This window comes from Nerophis lumbriciformis, linkage group LG17, assembly GCF_033978685.3.
Source record: "Nerophis lumbriciformis linkage group LG17, RoL_Nlum_v2.1, whole genome shotgun sequence".
Taxonomy (NCBI): domain Eukaryota; kingdom Metazoa; phylum Chordata; class Actinopteri; order Syngnathiformes; family Syngnathidae; genus Nerophis; species Nerophis lumbriciformis.
In genome coordinates, this window is record NC_084564.2 from 35,130,145 (window position 1) to 35,151,850 (window position 21,706).

Below are 21,706 nucleotides of genomic sequence, written 5' to 3' on the forward strand. Positions count from 1 at the left end.
GTCTGAATGAGTTAAAGTGGGCAGCACAGTGGGGGAGGGGTTACTGCCTCTGCCTCACAATACGAAGGTCCTGGGTTCGATCCTGCGCTCTGGATCTTTCTGTGTGGAGTTTGCATGTGTGACTGCGTGGGTTCCCTCCGGGTACTCTGGCTTCCTCCCACCTCCAAAGACATGCACCTGGGGATAGGTTGATTGGCAACACTAAATGGGCCCTAGTGTGTGAATGTGAGTGTGAATGTTGTCTGTCTATCTGCGTTGGCCCTGCGATGAGGGGGCGACTTGTCCAGGGTGTACCCTGCCTTTCGCCCGAATGCAGCTGAGATAGGCTCCAGCACCCCTGTGACCCCGAACGGGACAAGCCGTAGAAAATGGATGGATGGATGGAGTTAAAGTTAAGGCTGAAGCTAAAGATTATTTTTCTATCGATTAATCTATCGATTATTTTTTCAATTAATCGGTTAATCTATAGATTATTTTTTCGATTAATCTATAGATTATTTTTCCTTTTACCGATTTTTTTTTTTATTTAAAATGAAGATGAAAAAATAAATGTAAGCCAGTTTTTTCAAAAGGCATGGCTTTTATTTACAAAAAAAAAACTATGGCCACTCAGTCAACATTGACAACAACATGACAAAATATTCCGTAACAATGTAAACATTTAAAACTTTTAACATTTAACAAAATTAAAAGTAGCTTATTTGCTTTTTAATGTGCAAATATAAAAGTAAACATCCAGTGCAAATCTTAATATTCTGCAATAGTATAAGCATTTCAAAAGTAAAAGTATTGCTTATTTTGCTTTAAAATGTGCAAAAATAAAGATAAACATCCAATACAAAAAAGTGCGTATTTCCTTGAATTGGCACCGTGTATGTAGTATTCGCATGCCTCGAATTACTGCCGGGTCAAACTCGTTTCGCAAAATAATTAGCGCATGCTTAGCATTACCGCCGGCTCAGGATAAACGCCGGTTCAAACTCGTTTCGCAAAATATTATTTTTATTAGCGCATGTCTAGAATTTTCGCCGGGTCAAACTCGTTTCGCAAAATAATTAGCATATGCCTAGAACTTCCGCCGGGTCAAACTCCTCACGTCACGAGTCATCATTTTCAAAATGGAGGAGGCTGATTTCAATCATTTGAAATCGCATAAAGGGAAGAAGATTAAGAGCTATTCAGTAGGATTTAAGGTCCAAGCTATTGAATATGCCAAAAAAAACAGTAAGCAGCTATGTTTTATTAATATACCGTAGCTGCGTGTGTCAAATATGAGTCATTAAATGACTCCCGCCTCCTGCTGGTAGAGGGCGCTAGTGATCTTTCTTGCGACTACCGGTACTGCAGAAGACACTGCAGAAGACCGGTGCTGCAGAAGAAGACAACAAGCCACAAGAGTGAGCAGCGATCGTTTGCTTGCACTTTTAACATGGAGGATTACATATCTAAAATAAAACAGTTTTCTAAACTGGACTTTCAATCGAAGCAGGAGGTAATACTTAAAGGAATATCTCCATCGAGACAGAGAGACTTTTAAAACTGAAGAAAGATAAGGAAAACTTCTATAAACAAGTTATCAATGCTTTTGATCAGAATACTCATTTATAAGTAAAGGTAAGACCATAATAACGTTTTTTTTATTAAATGTGCTTTTCATGATGGTATCCTTACATCACTCAAATTTATAAACGCAGGCCTAAATTTACCCCACGCCTTTTGGTAAGCGCAGGAGTGAGAAGAGGTTTAAAATTAATTAGCGCCCCGGAGGCTATTCAAGGAAATACGGTATGCGACGCGTCGACGCACAAAAACGGCGTCAACGTATTTACGTAATCGATGACGTCCACTACGTCAACGCGTCGTTTCAGCCTTAGTTAAAGTGGTTGGTGTTTAAATTTTTCAAATCGGTGGAGAAATGTTGAGTAGTAACATGTTGAATTGAGAAATGGTATTAAGGAATCCTGGAATTTCGGGAAAACCAGGAATTGTTCCTGTTCAAAAAACAACTTAGTTTTTTGTCCTGATAAAAAGGAATGTTTTGACGGTGGAAATGTTGAAATGCGTTGAAAAATGTGGAAGGAGGAGTCGCCAGAAAAAAGGGTGGAAATAGGGCTTTGGAAAAGCAGGAATTCTGGAAAATCCTGGAAATTTTTTTAACTTGGAAAAAGGGAAGTTTGAATTTCCAGAATGGTGGAATATGTTGAAGGTGGAATGGTTTGAATAGGTTAAAACATGTGGAAATGGTGGAAGTTTGAAAAATGGCCATTTCATTTTGAATGGGAAAAATGTCATGGAAAAACCTGGAATTCTGGGAAATTTGGGAATTTTTAGAAGTTGTCAAGGGAAAGCCCGCGATTCCCGAATAGGCTGAACAGTTTGAAGTTGGAACGGTTTGAATCAGGTGAAAAATGTGGAAGGTAGAACGCGCCAAATTTTGGAGAATAATAATAATAAGAATACGAATAAATAGATGAATTTTGGTGAAGTAAATCATGTGTGTGAATGCTTTAGAGCAGGGGTCTCAAACCCAATTTACCTGGGGGCCACTGGATGCGGAAACTGGGCCGCAAGAAAAGATTTCATTAAAAAATCTAACATGCACTTTTTAATGAATTCACCTTTTTTGAATGGCTATCCCGCCCTAGCAACATACTTGCCAACCCTCCCGATTTTTCCGGGAGACTCCCGAATTTCAGTGCCCCTCCCGAAAATCTCCCGGGGCAAACATTGTCCTGAATTTCTACCGATTTTCACCCGGACAACATTATTAAGGGCGTGCCGTGAAAGCACTGCCTTTAACGTCCTCTACAACCTGTCGTCGCATCCGCTTTTTCACCATACAAACAGCGTGCCGGCCCAGTCACATGTTGTATGCGGCTTCTGCAGACACACGTAAGACATACTTGGTCAACAGCCATACAGGTCACACTGAGGGTGGCCGTATAAACAACTGTAACACTGTTACAAATATGCGCCACACTATGAACCCATATCAAACAAGAATGACAAACACATTTCGGGAGAACATCCGCACCGTAACACAATATAAACACAACAGAACAAATACCCAGAACACCTTGCAGCACTAACTCTTCCGGGCTGCAATATACACCCTTGCTACCACCAAACCCCGGAATAGTTAGGGCTGCATGGGATTTGTTCTGTTGTGTTTATGTTGTGTTACGGTGCGGATGTTCTCCCGAAATGTGTTTGTCATTCTTGTTTGGTGTGGGTTCACAGTGTGGCGCATATTTGTAACAGTGTTAAACTTGTTTATACGGCCACCCTCAGTGTGACCTGTATGGCTGTTGACCAAGTATGCCTTGCAGTCACTTACGTGTGTCTGCAGAAGCCTCATACAACATGTGACTGGGCTGGCACGCTGTTTGTACAGGTTGTAGAGGGCGCTAAAGGCAGTGCGATCACGGCACGCCCTTAATATTGTTGTTTGGATGAAGACATTCGAGAGAATGGCTGCCCTGAAATTTGTGAGTCTCCCGGAAAAAGCGGGAGGGTTGGCAAGTTTGACGCTGTCAAGCGCCATTCATATAAAACTTGCGCCGCACCTTAATATGAAAATGTAATGTTAGTGCGGCCCGCAAAATAACGTCTCGCGGGCCGCAATTGGCCCGCGGGCCGCGTGTCTGGGACCCCTGCTTTAGAGCATTCACACAATTAACGGCACTATTTTTTTCATGTGTGCCCACACCGTATTGAGGAAAATGCACCACTGCCACAACACACAGGAGAAAAGGGCACACTGAAAAACAAGGCTACTCTCAAAGCCCTGCAGGTGGCCCTCCCGACAAGACCAAAGCCATCTGCATCCACTGCCGCGGGCCGAGTCATCACCGGAGCAATTTGTGTCTCAAATGCCAGCAGCTAGCTGCCCACAATGAATGACGACAACAAACTTTTCACAGAGATTGCCAAATGGGCATCAACGGCTCCAATATTTCGGTCGATCAATGCTGTGGAAAACGAGGGGCCTCACTGTCATGAGGAGTGAGGAGGCAACCCGCCGAATTTTCTCTGTCATTTATAGTATGTTTGATTTCAAACTGGGCCTGTGTCACAAGTGTGAGAGATAGTGTGTCTATAAAAGTGTGTGTGTCCACTTTATGTTGAGCTGTTTAAAAAGCCTAAATAAAGCAAATAAATGATCCATGTTGACAGTACTAAAAAGGATCTAAGGTACCGGTACTTATTAAAGATAAAAAACATATGTTCAGTTCAGTTCAGTTTTTTTCGAACATGCATACGATACAATGTAACGCATCACATATTTCCAGTTGTTTCATTACTGCACATCCGAAAAGGAGTAGAAAGAAGCTGAGCTTATTTAATCCTACCCCCTTTTCATACCATAGCAATTTTAACCCATTTCCTTATTCTCTGTTTGTAACAGAACAGTCAATAAATAAATAACAAATAAATAATATACCATAGTAAGTAAACAAATATTAAGTACATAAATAATCTATATCTCAAAAGAAAAAAAAGGGTTCAAGATGTTCATCATAATTATTGTTCTGTGTACTTTGTATCGAATATTTTAGTAATCGAGTATTCCATCAAATATCCCGATTGGTTAACCGAGTAATCGAATAAATCATATTTTTGCTTAATTAAGGTTTAATTATTCATGTTAAGATGTGCCCTCAATTTTCGCGTTTGACCTAATTGTCTTTTATTTCCTAAACGCCTGATTTCATTATTGAAGGCTGACACGCACAGCTAAAATGCGTCCGTGGTTGATTGTGCCAATTTGTATGTGCTAATAAAAACAGGTGCGCTCACAGCCCTATGTGCTGTGTGGTGTGACCGTACAAACGAAGTTCTTGTCTCTCGTGCGTTTTTGATGATTATTATACGGTGCCGTTTAAACGTTGGTTTCTTCACGCAAAGCTGTTTTCAACCTGCCAACAATACATAAACAATATAAAAAGACAAACCACTTAATAATGACAACAGTTTTAAATTTTAAGAATGCAATACAGTTCACTGAATTCTTTGCATGCAAAATTGTAATCAATGTTCATTTTGCCATCATAACATGTTTGAGATGAAAACAAATATATATAAAATTAGTTCAAAATGAATATTCACTGAGAAAGTTAAAATAAAAATATATACAGTTTTCATTATATCAAACATAAAAAGTGGATTAGGTAGTGCCTTTAATACTGCATTTGAAATGTGCAACTTCATATTCAGAACCAATGTGGCTGACAGGAACTTGGCACACAAGTGGCACACAAGTGCTACCACTGTGCACAAGGACTTGGCACTCTTACATTCTACAGAGACTATAGTGGGTGCAAGTGCAAGCTATCCAAGTAGCATGTGGTTGCATGACTTAAATAACCCGGATATCTTTCGTCGCTTCTTAATTCCCTCATTTTGCTATCCACTGCTTTCTGCGGCGTCTGCCATTGCGAGATATGTCGGTGAAAAAGTTTTCTAAACTCAAGCGTATTTAAAAGAGCGGTGTTGTGCAGTGCAGGGGGTGTATGGTCTGTGACGTAAACACGCTGTGCAACACCCAAACAATCCGTGCAAAACTTGAGCTTTTGACTACTAATTATTATACGAGGCAAAATGCCATAAAAAAAATTAACGACGCCTCTTGGCAGCGAATATATTTTGTAATCGAATTACTCGAAGAATCATTTCAGCTCTGGTACTTTGTGAACACTTGTAGTTTGAACAGTCTCTTAAACTGAATCATATTGGTGCTTTGTTTGATTTATTTGCTTAATCCATTCCATAATTTAATTCCACATACAGATATGCAAAAAGTTTTAAGTGTTGTACGCGCATACACATGTTTTAAATTAGATTTTTCTCTAAGGTTATATTTCTCCTCTTTTGTTTGAGAAGAATTGTTGTACATTCTTGGGTAGCAGGTTATAGTTTGCTTTGTACATAATGTTAGCTGTTTGCAAATGCACAAAGTCGTTGAATTTCAATATTTTTGATTCAATAAATACGCTTTGTATGTTCTCTATATCCAACATTATGTATTATTCTAACTGATCTTTTTTGTAACACTGTTAGTGAATGAAGCACTATATTTCTGCACAATAACTCAGATATAGTAACACTAGTGAACAGTAAAGAATATGAAGTGATTTGTGGTCCAGAATATATTGGCTTTATTCATTATTGACGTGTTTCTTGCTACTTTATGTTGTATATTTTTTACATGAGATTTGCAGTTCATTTTATCATCTATTACTACAGCCAAAAATATGTTTTCTTTTACCCATTCAATATCTACTCCCTCTATTTGTATTTGTATTTGACTTTTCCTTCTACTGTTCTACGGGGCGGTAGAGCTCGGTTGGTAGAGTGGCCGCGCCAGCAACTTGAGGGTTCCAGGTTCGATCCCCGCTTCTGCCATCCTAGTCACTGCCGTTGTGTCCTTGGGCAAGACACTGGTTTAACTGTACCTTAGATATTGGGTTTCACTATGTAAAGCGCTTTGAGTCACTAGAGAAAAAGCGCTATATATATACATATATATATGTATATATATATACATATATATATATATACATATATATATGTATATATATATACATATATATATGTATATATATATGTATATATATATACATATATATATACATATATATATGTATATATATATGTATATATATACTTCACTTCACTTCACTACAGTTACCGAATAGCATTATTTAAGTTTTACTGAGATTCAAAGATAGTCTGTTTTCGTCAAACCATCTTTTTAATTTGAAAAATAGGACAGGGATGTGTGATTATGTGATTAATCATAATTATTTACAAGTTAACTACGGACAAAATGTGATTAATCACGATTAACTTTTTTTTTTTAACTGCTAGAAATACCTCTGTTTAAGCTGGGTACACACAAAAAAAAATTTTTGTGTCACAATTTTACCACTTTCTGACCAAAGACTGCAAATGCCCAATTATCTTACGTCTTCTAAGATTGTGTGAGGAGTAGATTTTTTTCCCGGTAATTTGTTCCAAAATGTGTCTGGACTGACAAAACTCCTCGTGTTGACATAAAGAGAATAACGCCAATTCGGTTTAGGCAATCTCTTTAATGATTGGTCACAAGGCACTCACGTGACTACAGGGCGCAATGACCGCTAAAAAAATTATCTGATCCTATGTGTTTGTGGTGCTTCCTCGTGTAGAAATGCCCGGTTGTGCAGCATGGTTTTCACTTGCAAGAATTGTGGAAAACTGTTACATCGCTTTTCCCACAACCCAGAACGAAGACAAGTATGGGAAGTGAAGGTTTAACACTGGAGAGCCAGCGATTACAGCGTCTTGTGGAAGGTAAACACACAACACAACGTCTGTGTTTTGTTCAGGAGAGAACACACACACTGCAAAAAGTCAGTGTTCAAAAACAAGAAAAAAAAATACAAAAATGAGGGCTATTTTATTTGAACTAAGCAAAATTATCTGCCAATAGAACAAGAAAATTCGGCTTGTCAAGACTTTCCAAAACAAGTAAAATTAGCTAACCTCAATGAACCCAAAAATACCTTAAAATAAGTATATTTTCACTAATAACAAGTGCACTTTTCTTGGTAGAAAAAAAAGAGACCTTTTTGCTTAATATGTTGAAAAATATTCTTAAATTAAGTAAATGCTAGTGCCATTATCTTGACATAATGGCATTAGCATTATGTCAAATGCCATAATGCTTGACATTATGGCACTCATAATCATGATTTTTTTTTTCATGCTTGAAGTAAAAAATTATTACTTTAAAAAAGTAGTTTTATACTTGTGAGTGTTGATGACACAGCTTTGCATGAGTTGATACTCTCGTTTCAAGCATGCTTTACTCAACATAGGTCATAAAATCTCAGCTACAAGCTGTAATATCTTACTGAGATAATTTAGGACCAAAACCCTTAAAACAAGTAAAACACTAACATAAAATCTGCTTAGTGAGAAGAATTATCTTATCAGACAGAAAATAAGCAAATATCACCCTTATTTGAGATATTTAATCTTACTGAGATTTCAGTTTTTGCAGTGCACAAGCTAATAAAAAATAATAACAGAAGAAATTACTTAGCCTAAATACGTGAACAAACATCTAAATAAAATAGACTCTCAATATTTATTTTTTCAATAATTATAAAACATCTTGAAGTGCAATTTTTGTCCCCAATTGGAAAAACTGGGTCGGGTGGTTTGTTTTGTTGTCTTTTTTTTGTTGCCTATTGCAATTGCATGAAACGTTTTAACGCCTCTGGGCATTTGATTTAATGTTTTTAAAGCCATTTAAGGCCTGAATTTTCACAACGTCCAGTTAATGACTTTTAATGCTTTTTAATGACCCACGGAAACCCTAATAAAGTCCATGTTCACACAGTCTCCATGATTTTTTTCAGTTTGGATTTTTTCTTTCAAAAGAATTCCCAAAACCGCCGTCAGTCTGTCCTCACTTATATTGCCTGTTTGTCCGATGGTTGCTTGTTATAGTTCTTCCTCAGTTTTGTGAGATCACGTTTGTTCTCGTGAGATTTGGGGCTTGAATGACCTGGGCAAATTAAGACCCGGTGGTGCGGCCCGTTAAGCTTTTCAATCTGGCCCATACTTGCCAACCCTACCGAATTTTTCAGGAGACCCCCGAATTTCAGCGCCTCTCCCGAAAACCTCCCGGGACAAATATTCTCCCGAAAATCTCCCGATTTCCAGCCGGAGCTGGAGGCCACGCCCCCTTCAGCTCCATGCGGACCTGAGTGACGAGTCGACAGCCTGTTTTCACGTCCACTTTTCCACGATATAAACAGCGTGCCTGCCCAATCACGTTATAACATCTACAGCTTTTAGAGAGTGCACAACTGCGCACTCAACAAGGAGACGAAGCAGAAGAACGAGGAAGATACAGCTATGGCGACGCCGACGACGAGTAAGATGAAGAAATTCGCTGGTAAGTTCCAAAACGAATGGAAACAAGAATTCCAGTTTATCCAGGACAGTTCGAAGGGGAAGGGGTATGCTGCCTGTAAATTTTGTAGAACAAACTTCTCCATTGAACACGGTGGCCGAACGGATATATTCACTCATGAACGGTCACTCGGTCAGCGAAGCACAAGGTGGCGGCAGCGCAGCACCAGTCACAGCCCAGTATTATGGGCCACCTCGTTAAATGGAGACCCGAGAGTGTAACTTATGCCGAGACAAAGATGGCTATGCTGATAGCTGGAAGCAACATCCCGTTCTCATTTGCGGATGTCTTCAACAAATCTGTGAAGGATATGTTCCCGGGTTCAGAGATCGCTCGGCAGTATGCAAATGGAAGAACAAAGGCTACTCAAATAGTGAAAGGTAAGTGTTGGGTTTTTTTTAGTAAGCAGCAAGATGTGCTTCTGGCTGTAAAGCATTGCACTTTCAAGTACAACAATGAGTAGATGAGTGTTATGTGTGTGTATATATGTAAATAAATGAACACTGAAATTCAAGTATTTCTTTTATTTATACATACATATATATATATATACATAAGAAATACTTGACTTTCAGTGAATTCTAGCTCTATATATATATATATATATATATATATATATATATATATATATATATATATATATATAGACCAGTGAATTCTAGCTCGCTCTCTCTCTCTCTCTCTCTCTCTCTCTCTCTCTCTCTCTCTCTCTCTCTCTCTCTCGAGAGAGAGAGAGAGAGAGAGAGAGAGAGAGAGAGAGAGAGAGAGAGAGAGAGAGAGAGAGAGAGAGAGAGAGAGAGAGAGAGAGAGAGAGAGAGAGCTAGAATTCACTGAAAGTCAAGTATTTCTTATATATATATATATATATTCGAAATACTTGACTTTTGGTGAATTCTAGCTGTAAATATACTCCTCCCCTCTTAACCACGCCCCCCCCCATCTCCCGAATTCGGAGGTCTCAAGGTTGGCAAGTATGATCTGGCCCGCCGGACATTCCCAAATCATTTTTTTAGATCTTTAAAATCGAAACTGTAGCTGCCATTATGATGTGCAGTGATGTTTTCAAATGAGCGTAAGTCTTGAACTATACAAAACATTTCAATGGTCGGAATCTGCGCTTTTGCATACTATGGTAATCTAAGTCACAGCAGCTCAGACGAGGCACCAAGCAGTGTGGGTGGGGTGTGTTTCCACAGTGTTTCCAGAGTGGCCAGCCTGCAATGCAGGTGTCAGGGACAGACACGGAAGGAGATTTTTACAACAAAGTTCTGAAGCTTGGTGATATATCAGATTGTAGGTGGGTTTTTTTACCTTTCGCGTTCATATTTCGATGTTGGTTGCATTTTTGTTGAGTTTCGCTTGATTTTAAAATATGTCGATCGAGAGGAGGTGTGACGTTCATATGTTGTCAATATTTAGTGTTTTATCCTTCATAGTTAATATTGTAATCCCACATTATTTGTTTTCACGTACATTCTGGGTGTCTCATTCAGTAAAAAATGTTTAAATTCCATTCCGTTTTTTTAAGGCGGTCTGTCATATTGCTTTTAGCTTTCAGTCAGATATTATTGTGAGGGTTTGTATTAGTGTTCCTAAAAATCAGATATACCGGCCCCCAGACACATTTTTTTCTTTAAATTCGGCCCCCTGAGTCAAAATAATTGCCCAGGCCTGGCCTAGAGTCTGCCTTGTGGTTGAATGGTTATGTGTGTGTGCTGTGTTGGCATTAGCACGCCACACACATACAAATCAAGTGTGTGGTCTGTAACAGAAATTTTTTATTCAAAGATTTTTCAAATCTGTGTGTACCAGCCTTGAGAGTGAGGTGTGTTACATTCATGTTAAAGTAGCCAAATGTGGTTTCTTGGAGCTTCAAGAGGCGAAGGCACCAACCTGAAACGTGAATGTCCTGAAGGCCACTTGAGCTCGTGCTTCTTTCGTAGATGAAGAGTGAGCGTGTAACACCAGGAGAACACCTTGTCACAAATGTGACATTTATATTTGGACATCCCCCCAACCTGTAGGATGGATGAACGAAAAATCATCTTGGGAGTTTATTGTTACACGACGAGCAGGTGGTGTCGTGCTGACAAACCTCATGCACCCTCTTGAAGTGACGGTTCATGGTTTGGAATGTCTGGCAGGAATACTCGCAGCCTTCTACGGAGCAGTGGAACACGGAACCCTCGTTGTGGACGTCTGTGTGCTTCTGGAGGTCACGCTGGTTCTTAAATCTGAGAGGGAAAAAAAGAAGATCATTGGAGAAATGTGAAAACATATACATAGCTTCATTGTTCCGTTCTAATAAGGATTTGGAGTGCATGAGAACGTGGAATGGAAACGTAGTTCTCTTTGACCACATGGCTGTTTATTAACAAGTATATTGCATAACACAGCTGAAGCACAACTAAGATTGTAATAGCGGTAAGGTGCAAACTGCCAAGTCAGCATTCATACCAAACAACAGTACATTAGGTAGAACACGCACGGGTTTCACACCAACATCTGAACGGTGCAACCAACATTTTAAAGTTAAAGTACCAATGATTGTCACACACACACTAGGTGTAATTTGTCCTCTGCATTTGACCCATCCCCTTGTTCACCCCCTGGGAGGTGAGGGGAGCAGTGGGCAGCAGCAGTGCCGCGTCCGGGAATTTAAAGTAAATTTAAAGCATTTTAAAGTGCAAGCAGAGGCAGATAAAACTGACAATTGCAACAGAAGTCTGTAATAAATAAATTTAAAAAAACATAATGGGGTTGCCTACAGCCACAACTATTAATGGAAATGTTTTTTAACTAATTAGGGACCCAGGTAATTATTTGCTTTTGTAGACCACACACACACAACAACTACAGGGCTCTCTGCAGTTGCTTACATTTCAGCCGATACGGTACTGGTACTCAACGGTACCAATTTTACGTATTGTGTGCGTTCATGTGCTAATAAATGTCTAAATGTGCTTATGGTTAAAAATCATTTTTTAAAAGAAAACATTTAACAGTGAGCTTAGAGTCGGTCTGTTCAACTGGCAGCCCGCGGGCCACATCTGGTCCACCAAAGCTTTTAATTTGGCCCACCAAACATCACACAAATAGGCTTGATGAAACCATTAAAACCAGGGTTGATCATGTATGCAGTACTCCTGCCACCCCACAGGACAGGGGGCAACAGCGAGGCATGTGTCACAATTAAGCAGCAGTGGGGTGACTAGAAGAAGACTACTCATTCAGCCCTGAAAAAAAGATCTGAAATAAATTGCGAAAATCTGACTTTTAAAAAAGTATAAATGTTCTGCCATGAGCAGGTGCTCGATTCATTGTTTTCTGTCGGACCTTTTAAGCGAGGGACACATTGTTCCAGGACAGACAGCCACAATGGTAGAAATCCACACATGTACGGTAAGTATCAATCAATCAAACAATCAATCAAAGTTTTGTTGTATAGCCCTTAATCACAAATGTCTCAAAGGGCTGCGCAGGCCACAACAACATCCGCGGCTCCGATCCCACATCAGGGCAAGAAAAAACTCAACCCAATGGGAACAACAAGTAGGGATGTCATGGTATGAAAATTTCTTATCACGGTTATCAGTATTGTCGCGGTATTTTTAAATGTGCTGAAAATGTTCCAAAAGTACTGAAATCTTTTAACCAAGTTTTATTAAAAAAACCACAAACAACACATTCAACATTATTTCCTTTGAAGAAGAAACATTACTGTAGATAAGACCACTGTACTTGTACCTCAGGTAAAATTGTAATTATCACATGAAAACAACACTAACATTATAAATGGGTTATACTTGTATAGCGCGTTTCTACCTTCCAGGTAGGGCTGGGCAATATGGCCTTTTTTTTATATCTCGATATTTTTAGGCCATGTCACGATACACAATATATATCTCAATATTTTGCCTTAGCCTTGAATGAACACTTGATGATTCTATGCGTCTACATTAAAACATTCTTGTTCATACTGCATTAATGTATGCTCATTTTAAACTTTCATGCAGAGAGGGAAATCACAACTAAGTCAATTGACCAAAAGTGTATTTATTAAACAGTTATTAAGCAGTGGCACAAACATTCATGTCATTTCAAAACAGAAAGTGCAAGATTGTCAGAGACATTTTAAAACAAGCTATTAGTGCACTTTTGTGCATGATGTCACTAAGATGACATATCAAAACAACACTAAATTAAAGTGCACTTTTTGTACAGAACGCCACTACAATAGTTTAAAACAAATAAAGTGCACTTTTGTGCATGATGTCACACAAGATATTTCAATAACTGTCAAATAAAAATGAGCTGCATAATAGGAAATCAAATAGTGTATGTCCTTCACTATGTGGTAGGTTCCTGTGGACGTTATCTCCTTCTGTTGTTGACTATTTTTTCATACGGTGTTGATGTGGAAATGGTTGCCTCGGCATTTTGTTGGTGTGGCACCAAACGGAGATGTTGACATGCAGAGTTTCAAGCACTCTTCATTCTCTAGCGGGTGACTTTTCAAATGATGCTACAAATTAGCAGTGCTGCTACTTTTTGTAGCAACGCTTTTGCCCCACACTTGACAAAATACGGTTGTGTGTTCGACATCTTCCCGCTTGAAGCCAAACCACCGCCAGACGATGGACCCCCCATTTGTTACCTGATTCGCACCTTCTTTCTCTCGTATTACCACTCGCACTCAAATGATTCCCAGGAATTGAAACTTTGGGAGCCTTTATAGTCGAATATCACGATATAGTCATTTTCTATATCGCACAGAGACAAACCCGCGATGTATCGAGTATATCGATATATCGCCCAGCCCTACTTCAAGGTACTCAAAAAGTCCTTTGACATTATTTCCACATTCACCCATTCGCACACTGATGGCGGGAGCTGCCATGCAAGGCCCTAACCACTACCCATCAGGAACAAGGGTGAAGTGTCTTGCCCAAGGACACAACGGGCATGCCTAGGATGGCAGTTTGCTGGCACGGCCGCTCTCCTAACCGAACCATGCCGTCCCCGAAGTAATATGGCAGAAACAAAAAATGTACATAATTAGGTACAAATAAATGTGGAAATTGTGCAAGATAGCACATAACAAACAGGAAGTGACACATTGCAAGGGATGGCAATAAAAAAACGTTCCCAAGGTTTCGAGTCATGGGAATCATTTGACAGTTTTTATAAAAATTCCCTTATCAATGGAGCTACGGTTCGATTAAAAATTGATTGATGCATCTTTAATTTATGTATATTGATGCAGTTTTAAATTTATTTTTGTTTCACTAAATAAGCGTTTATCACATGCAACTTAAAAAAAATATATTAATCTGCAATAAGAAACAGTTAAATTAATTCCCACATTTATTCAATTAATTAAAATGTGTGCAAAAGTGCAATATTGTAGGGACGGCGTGGCGCAGTGGGAGAGTGGCCGTGCGCAACCCAAGGGTCCCTGGTTCAATCCCCACCTATTACCAACCTCGTCATGTCCGTTGTGTCCTGAGCAAGACACTTCACCCTTGCTCCTGATGGGTGCTGGTTAGCGCCTTGCATGGCAGCTCCCTCCATCAGTGTGTGAATGTGTGTGTGAATGGGTAAATGTGGAAGTAGTGTCAAAGCGCTTTGAGTACCTTGAAGGTAGAAAAGCGCTATACAAGTACAACCCATTTATCATTTATTATAACATAAGTGCCCTATGATAAAGGAGCTGGTCAGGGGCCGTATTTATCAAGCGTCTTAGAGTGCCATTTTACACTTAAGTCCTGAGAATTTGCGAAATTTAGTCCTACTTTCAAACTTAAGAATAAAAGCTATTTATCAACTTTCTTAAGTCTAAGAATCACTCCTACTCTCCACGATATTTAAGAGACCTTCAGAGGTGTCCTAACTGGTTAGGAGTTGCCAGAGGGGGATGGCACTGAGGCGAGAGAGACGTGCGCGAACGTTCAGGGAGCGGAAGGATGTCCTGGCTTTGTTTGATGACGAGCAGCTGATCAAATGGTATCGTTTAGACAGAGCGGGTATTATTTTTGTCACAGATTTAATAATCATCAGCAACATCACGCAGCAGAGCTTTCACAGCAGAACTAAAGGCTTCCCAGTGGCTTCGATATCTCGCCACTAGGAAAATTAATTGGAAAGAAAAGGAAACATTTATTTTTGATGCATTGCCAATATTGTTTGTTTGTTTTGTATTATTTTGTAGTTTATTGTCAAAATATACACTCCCATTGTCCACTTAAATATTTCTAAGATATTTCTTTATTCTTAGACAAGGGATTCCCTTCCGTGATTGGTCATTTCTATGGACACAGAAATTACGTCACCTAAAATTCCGTTTACGGCACATAGTAATGTCGTAATTCAGCTCTGAGTGTGACACTTAAGATTCAGTCCTACACTTCGCTGAAAGTGTGAGTAAGACGCTTGATAACTAACTTTTAAGTGCAGCTTTCAGCGAAGAATTTCTTTACTCATAAGTCAACTCTTAGCAGACTTCTTAGGAGTAATTCTAAGACGCTTGATAAATACAGCCCCAGATCTCTGAGTGAGTTAGCTCGCTGCAGTCAGCCAAATTTTAGAACTGTCTGCATTACTTTATTTACAGTAAATAAATAATTTTCTTGATGAGCTTCAAGCACACCTGTGAAATGAAAGTATTTCAGGTGACTACCTCTTGAAGCTCATCGAGAGAATGCCAAGAGTTTCAGTTATTTTTTTGTTAAGTACATAACTCCACATGTGTTCATTCAGAGTTTGGTGCCTTCAGTTACAATCGACAATGTAAATAGTCATGGAAATAAAGAAAACCCATTGAATGAGAAGGTGTGTCCATACTTTTGGCCTGTACTGTATACGTATTAGGGCTGTCAAGTGATTAATCACGCTCTTGAACTGTAAATAATCAGCTAATAATTTGTTTGCATGAATAAAATTTGCTTAAGAAAATACCCCAATATTTGGATACAAATGCAATTTCATAGTCACAAAAATCAGCAATGACCCGTCAACCCAGTATACAGTATACCACCACTGCCAACCAAGTTGCTCATCAGCTGCTGCTCAATGGAAAATCCAAAACCAAACAGCCAAGACCAAAGGTAGACCGACTTCAGTACTCCCAAACCACCGGACTGACTAAGCCGTTCTCCCCTGAAGAGCTCAATACCAGCATCATTACCCTTAAGACCAGTAAAGCCATCGGCCAGGACAACATTTTCACTGAAGAGATCAAACACTTTGGACTTCTCACACGGAAATGGATCCTCGACCTGATGAACAACTGCATGCTGACAAGAACCATCCCAAAGATCTGGGGAAAAAACAGAATCATAGCTCTTCTCAAACCAGGTAAAGATCCATCCCATGCAAAAAGTTTCCGCCCAATCTCCCTGCTATGTCACCCATATAAACTCTTTGAGCGCCTGATCCTCAACAGGCTGGCGACCTTTGTGTAACATCTCAAGAGAGTACGTTTGAAGCGGTAGAAGCAAACCTCACCTCAGCCCTAGATGAGCTACTCCTCTACTACGAGCAAAACCATCTACACGCAAACCCTGCGAAGACCCAAGTCTGCTCGTTCCATCTCAGAAACCGGGATGCGAACCGACCTCTTAACATCAAATGGTCTGGAACACCACTTGAGAACTGTACCAACCCTGTCTACCTTGGCGTAACCCTGGACCGCACCCTCTCCTTCAAGGAACACATCAAAAACACCAAACTGAAAGTCAGCTCCCGAAACCACATCTTACGGAAACTGACAAATTCCAAATGGGGAGCCACAGCACACACACTAAGATGTACTGCTTTGGCCCTGTGCTATTCCTCGGGGGAGTATGCATGTTCTGTCTGGGAAAGATCAACCCATGCCAAGAAACTCGACCCAGCACTGAACAACACCTGCCGCTTGATCACTGGTTGCTTGAAGCCTACCAACCTGGACAACCTACATCTCCTCGCTGGCATTACCCCTGCAGATGTGAGACGGGAAGTTGCCAGTCGAGTAGAGATCACAAAAGCTACCAGTGATGAACGCCACCTCCTCTATGAACGTGAACCCTCAGCCCAACGTCTGAAGTCAAGGAGAAGCTTCCTCAGCAATGTCCAGCCCCTAACAACATCTCGGGAAGAAACCAGACTCCAGCTATGGACACAGACTAGAGAAAGACCCCCCTCCTATTGACATCGGAATCCCCCCTTCTGAAGACCTGCACGCCGGGTCAGAAACACCATGGGTCCAGTGGAAGACACTAAACCGCCTGAGAATAGGAACAGGGCAATCAAAAGCTATGGCCAGATGGGGCTACATAACCGGCCCAACCACCTGCGAATGCGGAGAAGAGGACCATACGATGCAGCACTGCCTTGTCTGTCCTCTGCTACCCAACCAGTGCAGCTTAAAAGATCTTGCAGAGTTCAACGACAATGCAAAAGACTGTGTAAAGAAATGGGAAACTGTCATATAACCACATGCTTCAAAGACACGAAAAGAAGAAAAAGAATAGTCACAATGTCATGCAGGAACGTTTAAAAAATATATATTTTACTGAACTGCCAGTCATTTATTTGCTCAAAACTTGGTAAGTATAGTAAGAATTAAGTGCACATTTTTAAAGTCTCTGCAATAATAAAGCAAACTAGGTACAGATGTACATTATATTAATAGATAATGTGAGAAGTAAGACACCCATAAACAACTTTGCATAGTGCATCATTTACATCTGTATTTACTCTTCCTTAGTTTACACAGTTGTTTAAACAAATGTACGCCCTTTTTAATTTTGTTGTCGTAGTTGGAGCAGATGTGACGTGTCATGCTATAATTGTGAAGCTGGAAGTGCATGTGTGTGAGAGAGAAGGTGCCTTGACGAGAAGCCAGTGTGTTGACAAGAGAAGTGACGGTTGTCAATAAAGTACGTGCCTCTCCATTCCCTCGTTACTGTCTGTCTTTTCTGCTGCGCTTCATCTAATTACAAACCCTCGGTTACACAAGCAAGCATTTTTTGCTTTTTTGGATGACATTGGCGTTAGAGCCAACCTGGACGTTCTACAACATTTCTTTTAGACCTTTAACATCAAAACAGTAGCCGCCATTATGATGTGCAGTGCTGTTTTTAAATGGCCGTAAGTCTTGAACTATAGAAGGTATTTCAATGGTCGAAATCTGCGCTTTTGAGTGTTATAGGAGTTATTACGGTAATCTACGTCACAGCAGCTCAGACCAGGAACAAAGCAGAGTGGGTGGGGTTTGTTTTCAGAGCAGCCAGCTTGAAACGAGTGTGTCAGATACAGATACGGAAGCAGATTTGTACGTGATAATATATCATATTGTAGGTGTTTATTACACTTTGCAATATTTTGCTGTTTGCTACATTTTTGTTGTGTTTTGCTTGATTGTAAACGATACACAACTATCGAGGAGCTGGTCTGAGAAGTAAAAGAGGAGCGATGTTCATATGTTGTTAATATTCAGTGCTTCATTGTTCATAGTTAATATTGTAAATCCATCCATCCATTCATCCATTTTCTACCGCTTATTCCCTTCGGGGTCGCGGGGGCGCTGGAGCCTATCTCAGCTACAATCGGGCGGAAGGCGGGGTACACCCTGGACAAGTCGCCAACTCATCGTAGGGCCAAAACAGATAGACAGACAACATTCACACTCACATTTAGTGTTGCCAATCAACCTATCCCCAGGTGCATGTCTTTGGAAGTGGGAGGAAGCCGGACTACCCGGAGGGAACCCACGCAGTCACGGGGAGAACATGCAAACTCCACACAGAAAGATCCCGAGCCCGGGATTGAACTCAGGACTACTCAGGACCTTCGTATTGGGAGGCAGATGCACTAACCCCTCCTCCCCGTGTTGCCCTATTGTAACTCCCACTTTCTTTATTTTCATGTACATTTTGGGTGTCCCATTCAGTAAAAAACTGTAAAATTCCATTCAATTTTTAAAGTGGTCTGTCATAACGTTTTAGAACTCTATTGGACATTGTGACTTTTGGTATTAGTGTTCCTAAAAAAAGGGGACCCAAACACATATACTGTACAGCAGATTTTTAAAGCTAAATGTGTACGGTATATATAAGTTATACACACATACACCTTTGCTCCCCCGGGTGAAAATATTTGCCCAGCTCTGCGTTAGAGGATTCACATGGATTGAATGTACCTTTTATCACAGAAGTCACAAGGGAAGGGTCGCTCGTCACAGTGACGGAACCGGATGTGGCTCTTCAGAGCAGCCAACGTGGTGCAAGTCATATCACAGAAAGGACACTTGACCTGATTGACTGCAACACACGCAACACCCAAACAGTCACTATAAATTTATTATCTTACACTTGCTCAAAACAAACTTATTAAAAATGCGATAGTAGGGCTGGACAATTAAAAGTACCACGTCTACTAGAAGTTTGGGATCTCACCATGGTTGCTACTTCTAATTTGACACAGCGCTAGTATGCCTAATCAATAATCACTCAACTCAACAGAAAAGTAAGGCATATGATTTTTTGCGTTCACGTAACCGTGGACAGAGTCACTTATTTGGCCAAAAAACGAAATCCGCTGTTAAGTGAATTTTGTCATTGTAAAGAGAATGAACATATGTTTGGGAAAATAATGTGTCCGGTTGCGCTTATTTATCCCCCACACACTCAACCACCGGCCATCCTGAACTAAACAATGTGGAGACAGCCTGTTGAAACAGCGTCTGAACTACGAAACTAAAGCTAACAAGCACAATCCACACACCGACAACACGTCTTATCTGATTTTGTTGTTGTGAACAACAACATCGATGTAAGATCACTGTACAAACAGCAGTTGCAACTTAAGAGGCTCTCTTTTTTTCACAGCCTAAAATTGTCTCCTTACTTGTCAAGCTAAGAAAAACAACATAGCACTCTTCCCCCTTCACAATAATTGCGCAGTGCGCCACATCCAGTCTGACTGCGCTAACAAAATAAAGGTTTCGAAAATGTACCATACACAAGCATGATGTACAAACCCCGTTTCCATATGAGTTGGGAAATGGTGTTAGATGTAAATATAAACGGAATACAATGATTTGCAAATCCTTTTCAACTCATATTCAATTGAATGCACTACAAAGACAAGATATTTGATGTTCAAACTCATAAACTTTATTTTTTTTTTGCCAATAATAAAACACTCAGTAAACGTTTGGGAACTGAGGAGACACATTTTTTAAGCTTCTCAGGTGGAATTCTTTCCCATTCTTGCTTGATGTACAGCTTAAGTTGTTCAACAGTCCGGGGGTCTCTGTTGTGGTATTTTAGGCTTTATAATGCGCCACACATTTTCAATGGGAGACATGTCTGGACTACAGGCAGGCCAGTCTAGTACCCGCACTCTTTTACTATGAAGCCACGTTGATGTAACACGTGGCTTGGCATTGTCTTGCTGAAATAAGCAGGGGCGTCCATGGTAATGTTGCTTGGATGGCAACATATGTTGCTCCAAAACCTGTATGTACCTTTCAGCATTAATGGCGCCTTCACAGATATGTAAGTTACCCATGTCTTGGGCACTAATACACCCCCAATCTGTGATGGCACAGATGCTGGCTTTTCAACTTTGCGCCAATAACAATCCGGATGGTTCTTTGCCTCTTTGGTCCGGAGGACACGACGTCCACAGTTTCCAAAAACAATTTGAAATGTGGACTCGTCAGACCACAGAACACTTTGTATCAGTCCATCTTAGATGAGCTCAGGCCCAGCTAAGCCGATGGCGTTTCTGGGTGTTGTTGATAAACGGTTTTCGCCTTGCATAGGAGAGTTTTAACTTGCACTTACAGATGTAGCGACCAACTGTATTTACTGACAGTGGGTTTCTAAAGTGTTCCTGAGCCCATGTGGTGATATCCTTTACGCACTGATGTCGCTTGTTGATGCAGTACAGTCTGAGGGATCGAAGGTCACGGGCTTAGCTGCTTACGTGCAGTGATTTCTCCAGATTCTCTGAACCCTTTGATGATATTACGGACCGTAGATGGTGAAATCCCTAAATTCCTTGCAATAGCTGGTTGAGAAAGGTTTTTCTTAAACTGTTCAACAATTTGCTCACGCATTTGTTGACAAAGTGGTGACCCTCGCCCCATCCTTGTTTGTGAATGACTGAGCATTTCATGGAATCTACTTTTATACCCAATCATGGCACCCACCTGTTCCCAATTTGCCTGTTCACCTGTGGGATGTTCCAAATAAGTGTTTGATGAGCATTCCTCAACTTTCTCAGTATTTATTGCCACCTTTCCCAACTTCTTTGTCACGTGTTGCTGGCATCAAATTCTAAAGTTAATGATTATTTGCAAAAAAAAAAATGTTTATCAGTTTGAACATCAAATATGTTGTCTTTGTAGCATATTCAACTGAATATGGGTTGAAAATTATTTGCAAATCATTGTATTCCGTTTATATTTACATCTAACACAATTTCCCAACTCATATGGAAACGGGGTTGTACTTAAAGCACTTATTGATACATTTATACAATTATTCTGCTTTGACCAAAAATATTGGTCAAAATTGTCCAAAGATGTATTGCACAAATAAACGTGAGGATTTTTGCATTTAATTTACAAACATTTTATTAAATTTTATTTGACACACAAGCCCACACTATTGTGGTAAAATAAGTGTACAAGGTAAAAAAAACAGAAATAAAAACAATTAAAACTGAAACATTGTATTTTATAGT

The 21,706-nt window shown here is 40.0% G+C and overlaps 1 protein-coding gene across 2 annotated transcripts in view; it reads right to left on the reverse strand.

Annotated features, from left to right (window-relative positions):
* LOC133614832 (histone H4 transcription factor) overlaps positions 1-21,706 on the reverse strand; it is a 31,596-nt gene that overhangs the window by 1,792 nt on the left and 8,098 nt on the right. For both annotated transcript variants that reach the window (XM_061973127.2, XM_061973128.1), the window contains 3 exons: positions 19,152-19,272; positions 11,064-11,202; positions 10,862-10,986 (listed from right to left, as the gene is read on the reverse strand). In XM_061973127.2, the coding sequence (XP_061829111.1) occupies positions 10,862-10,986; positions 11,064-11,202; positions 19,152-19,272 (385 nt within the window). The remainder of the gene's footprint in view (positions 1-10,861; positions 10,987-11,063; positions 11,203-19,151; positions 19,273-21,706) is intronic.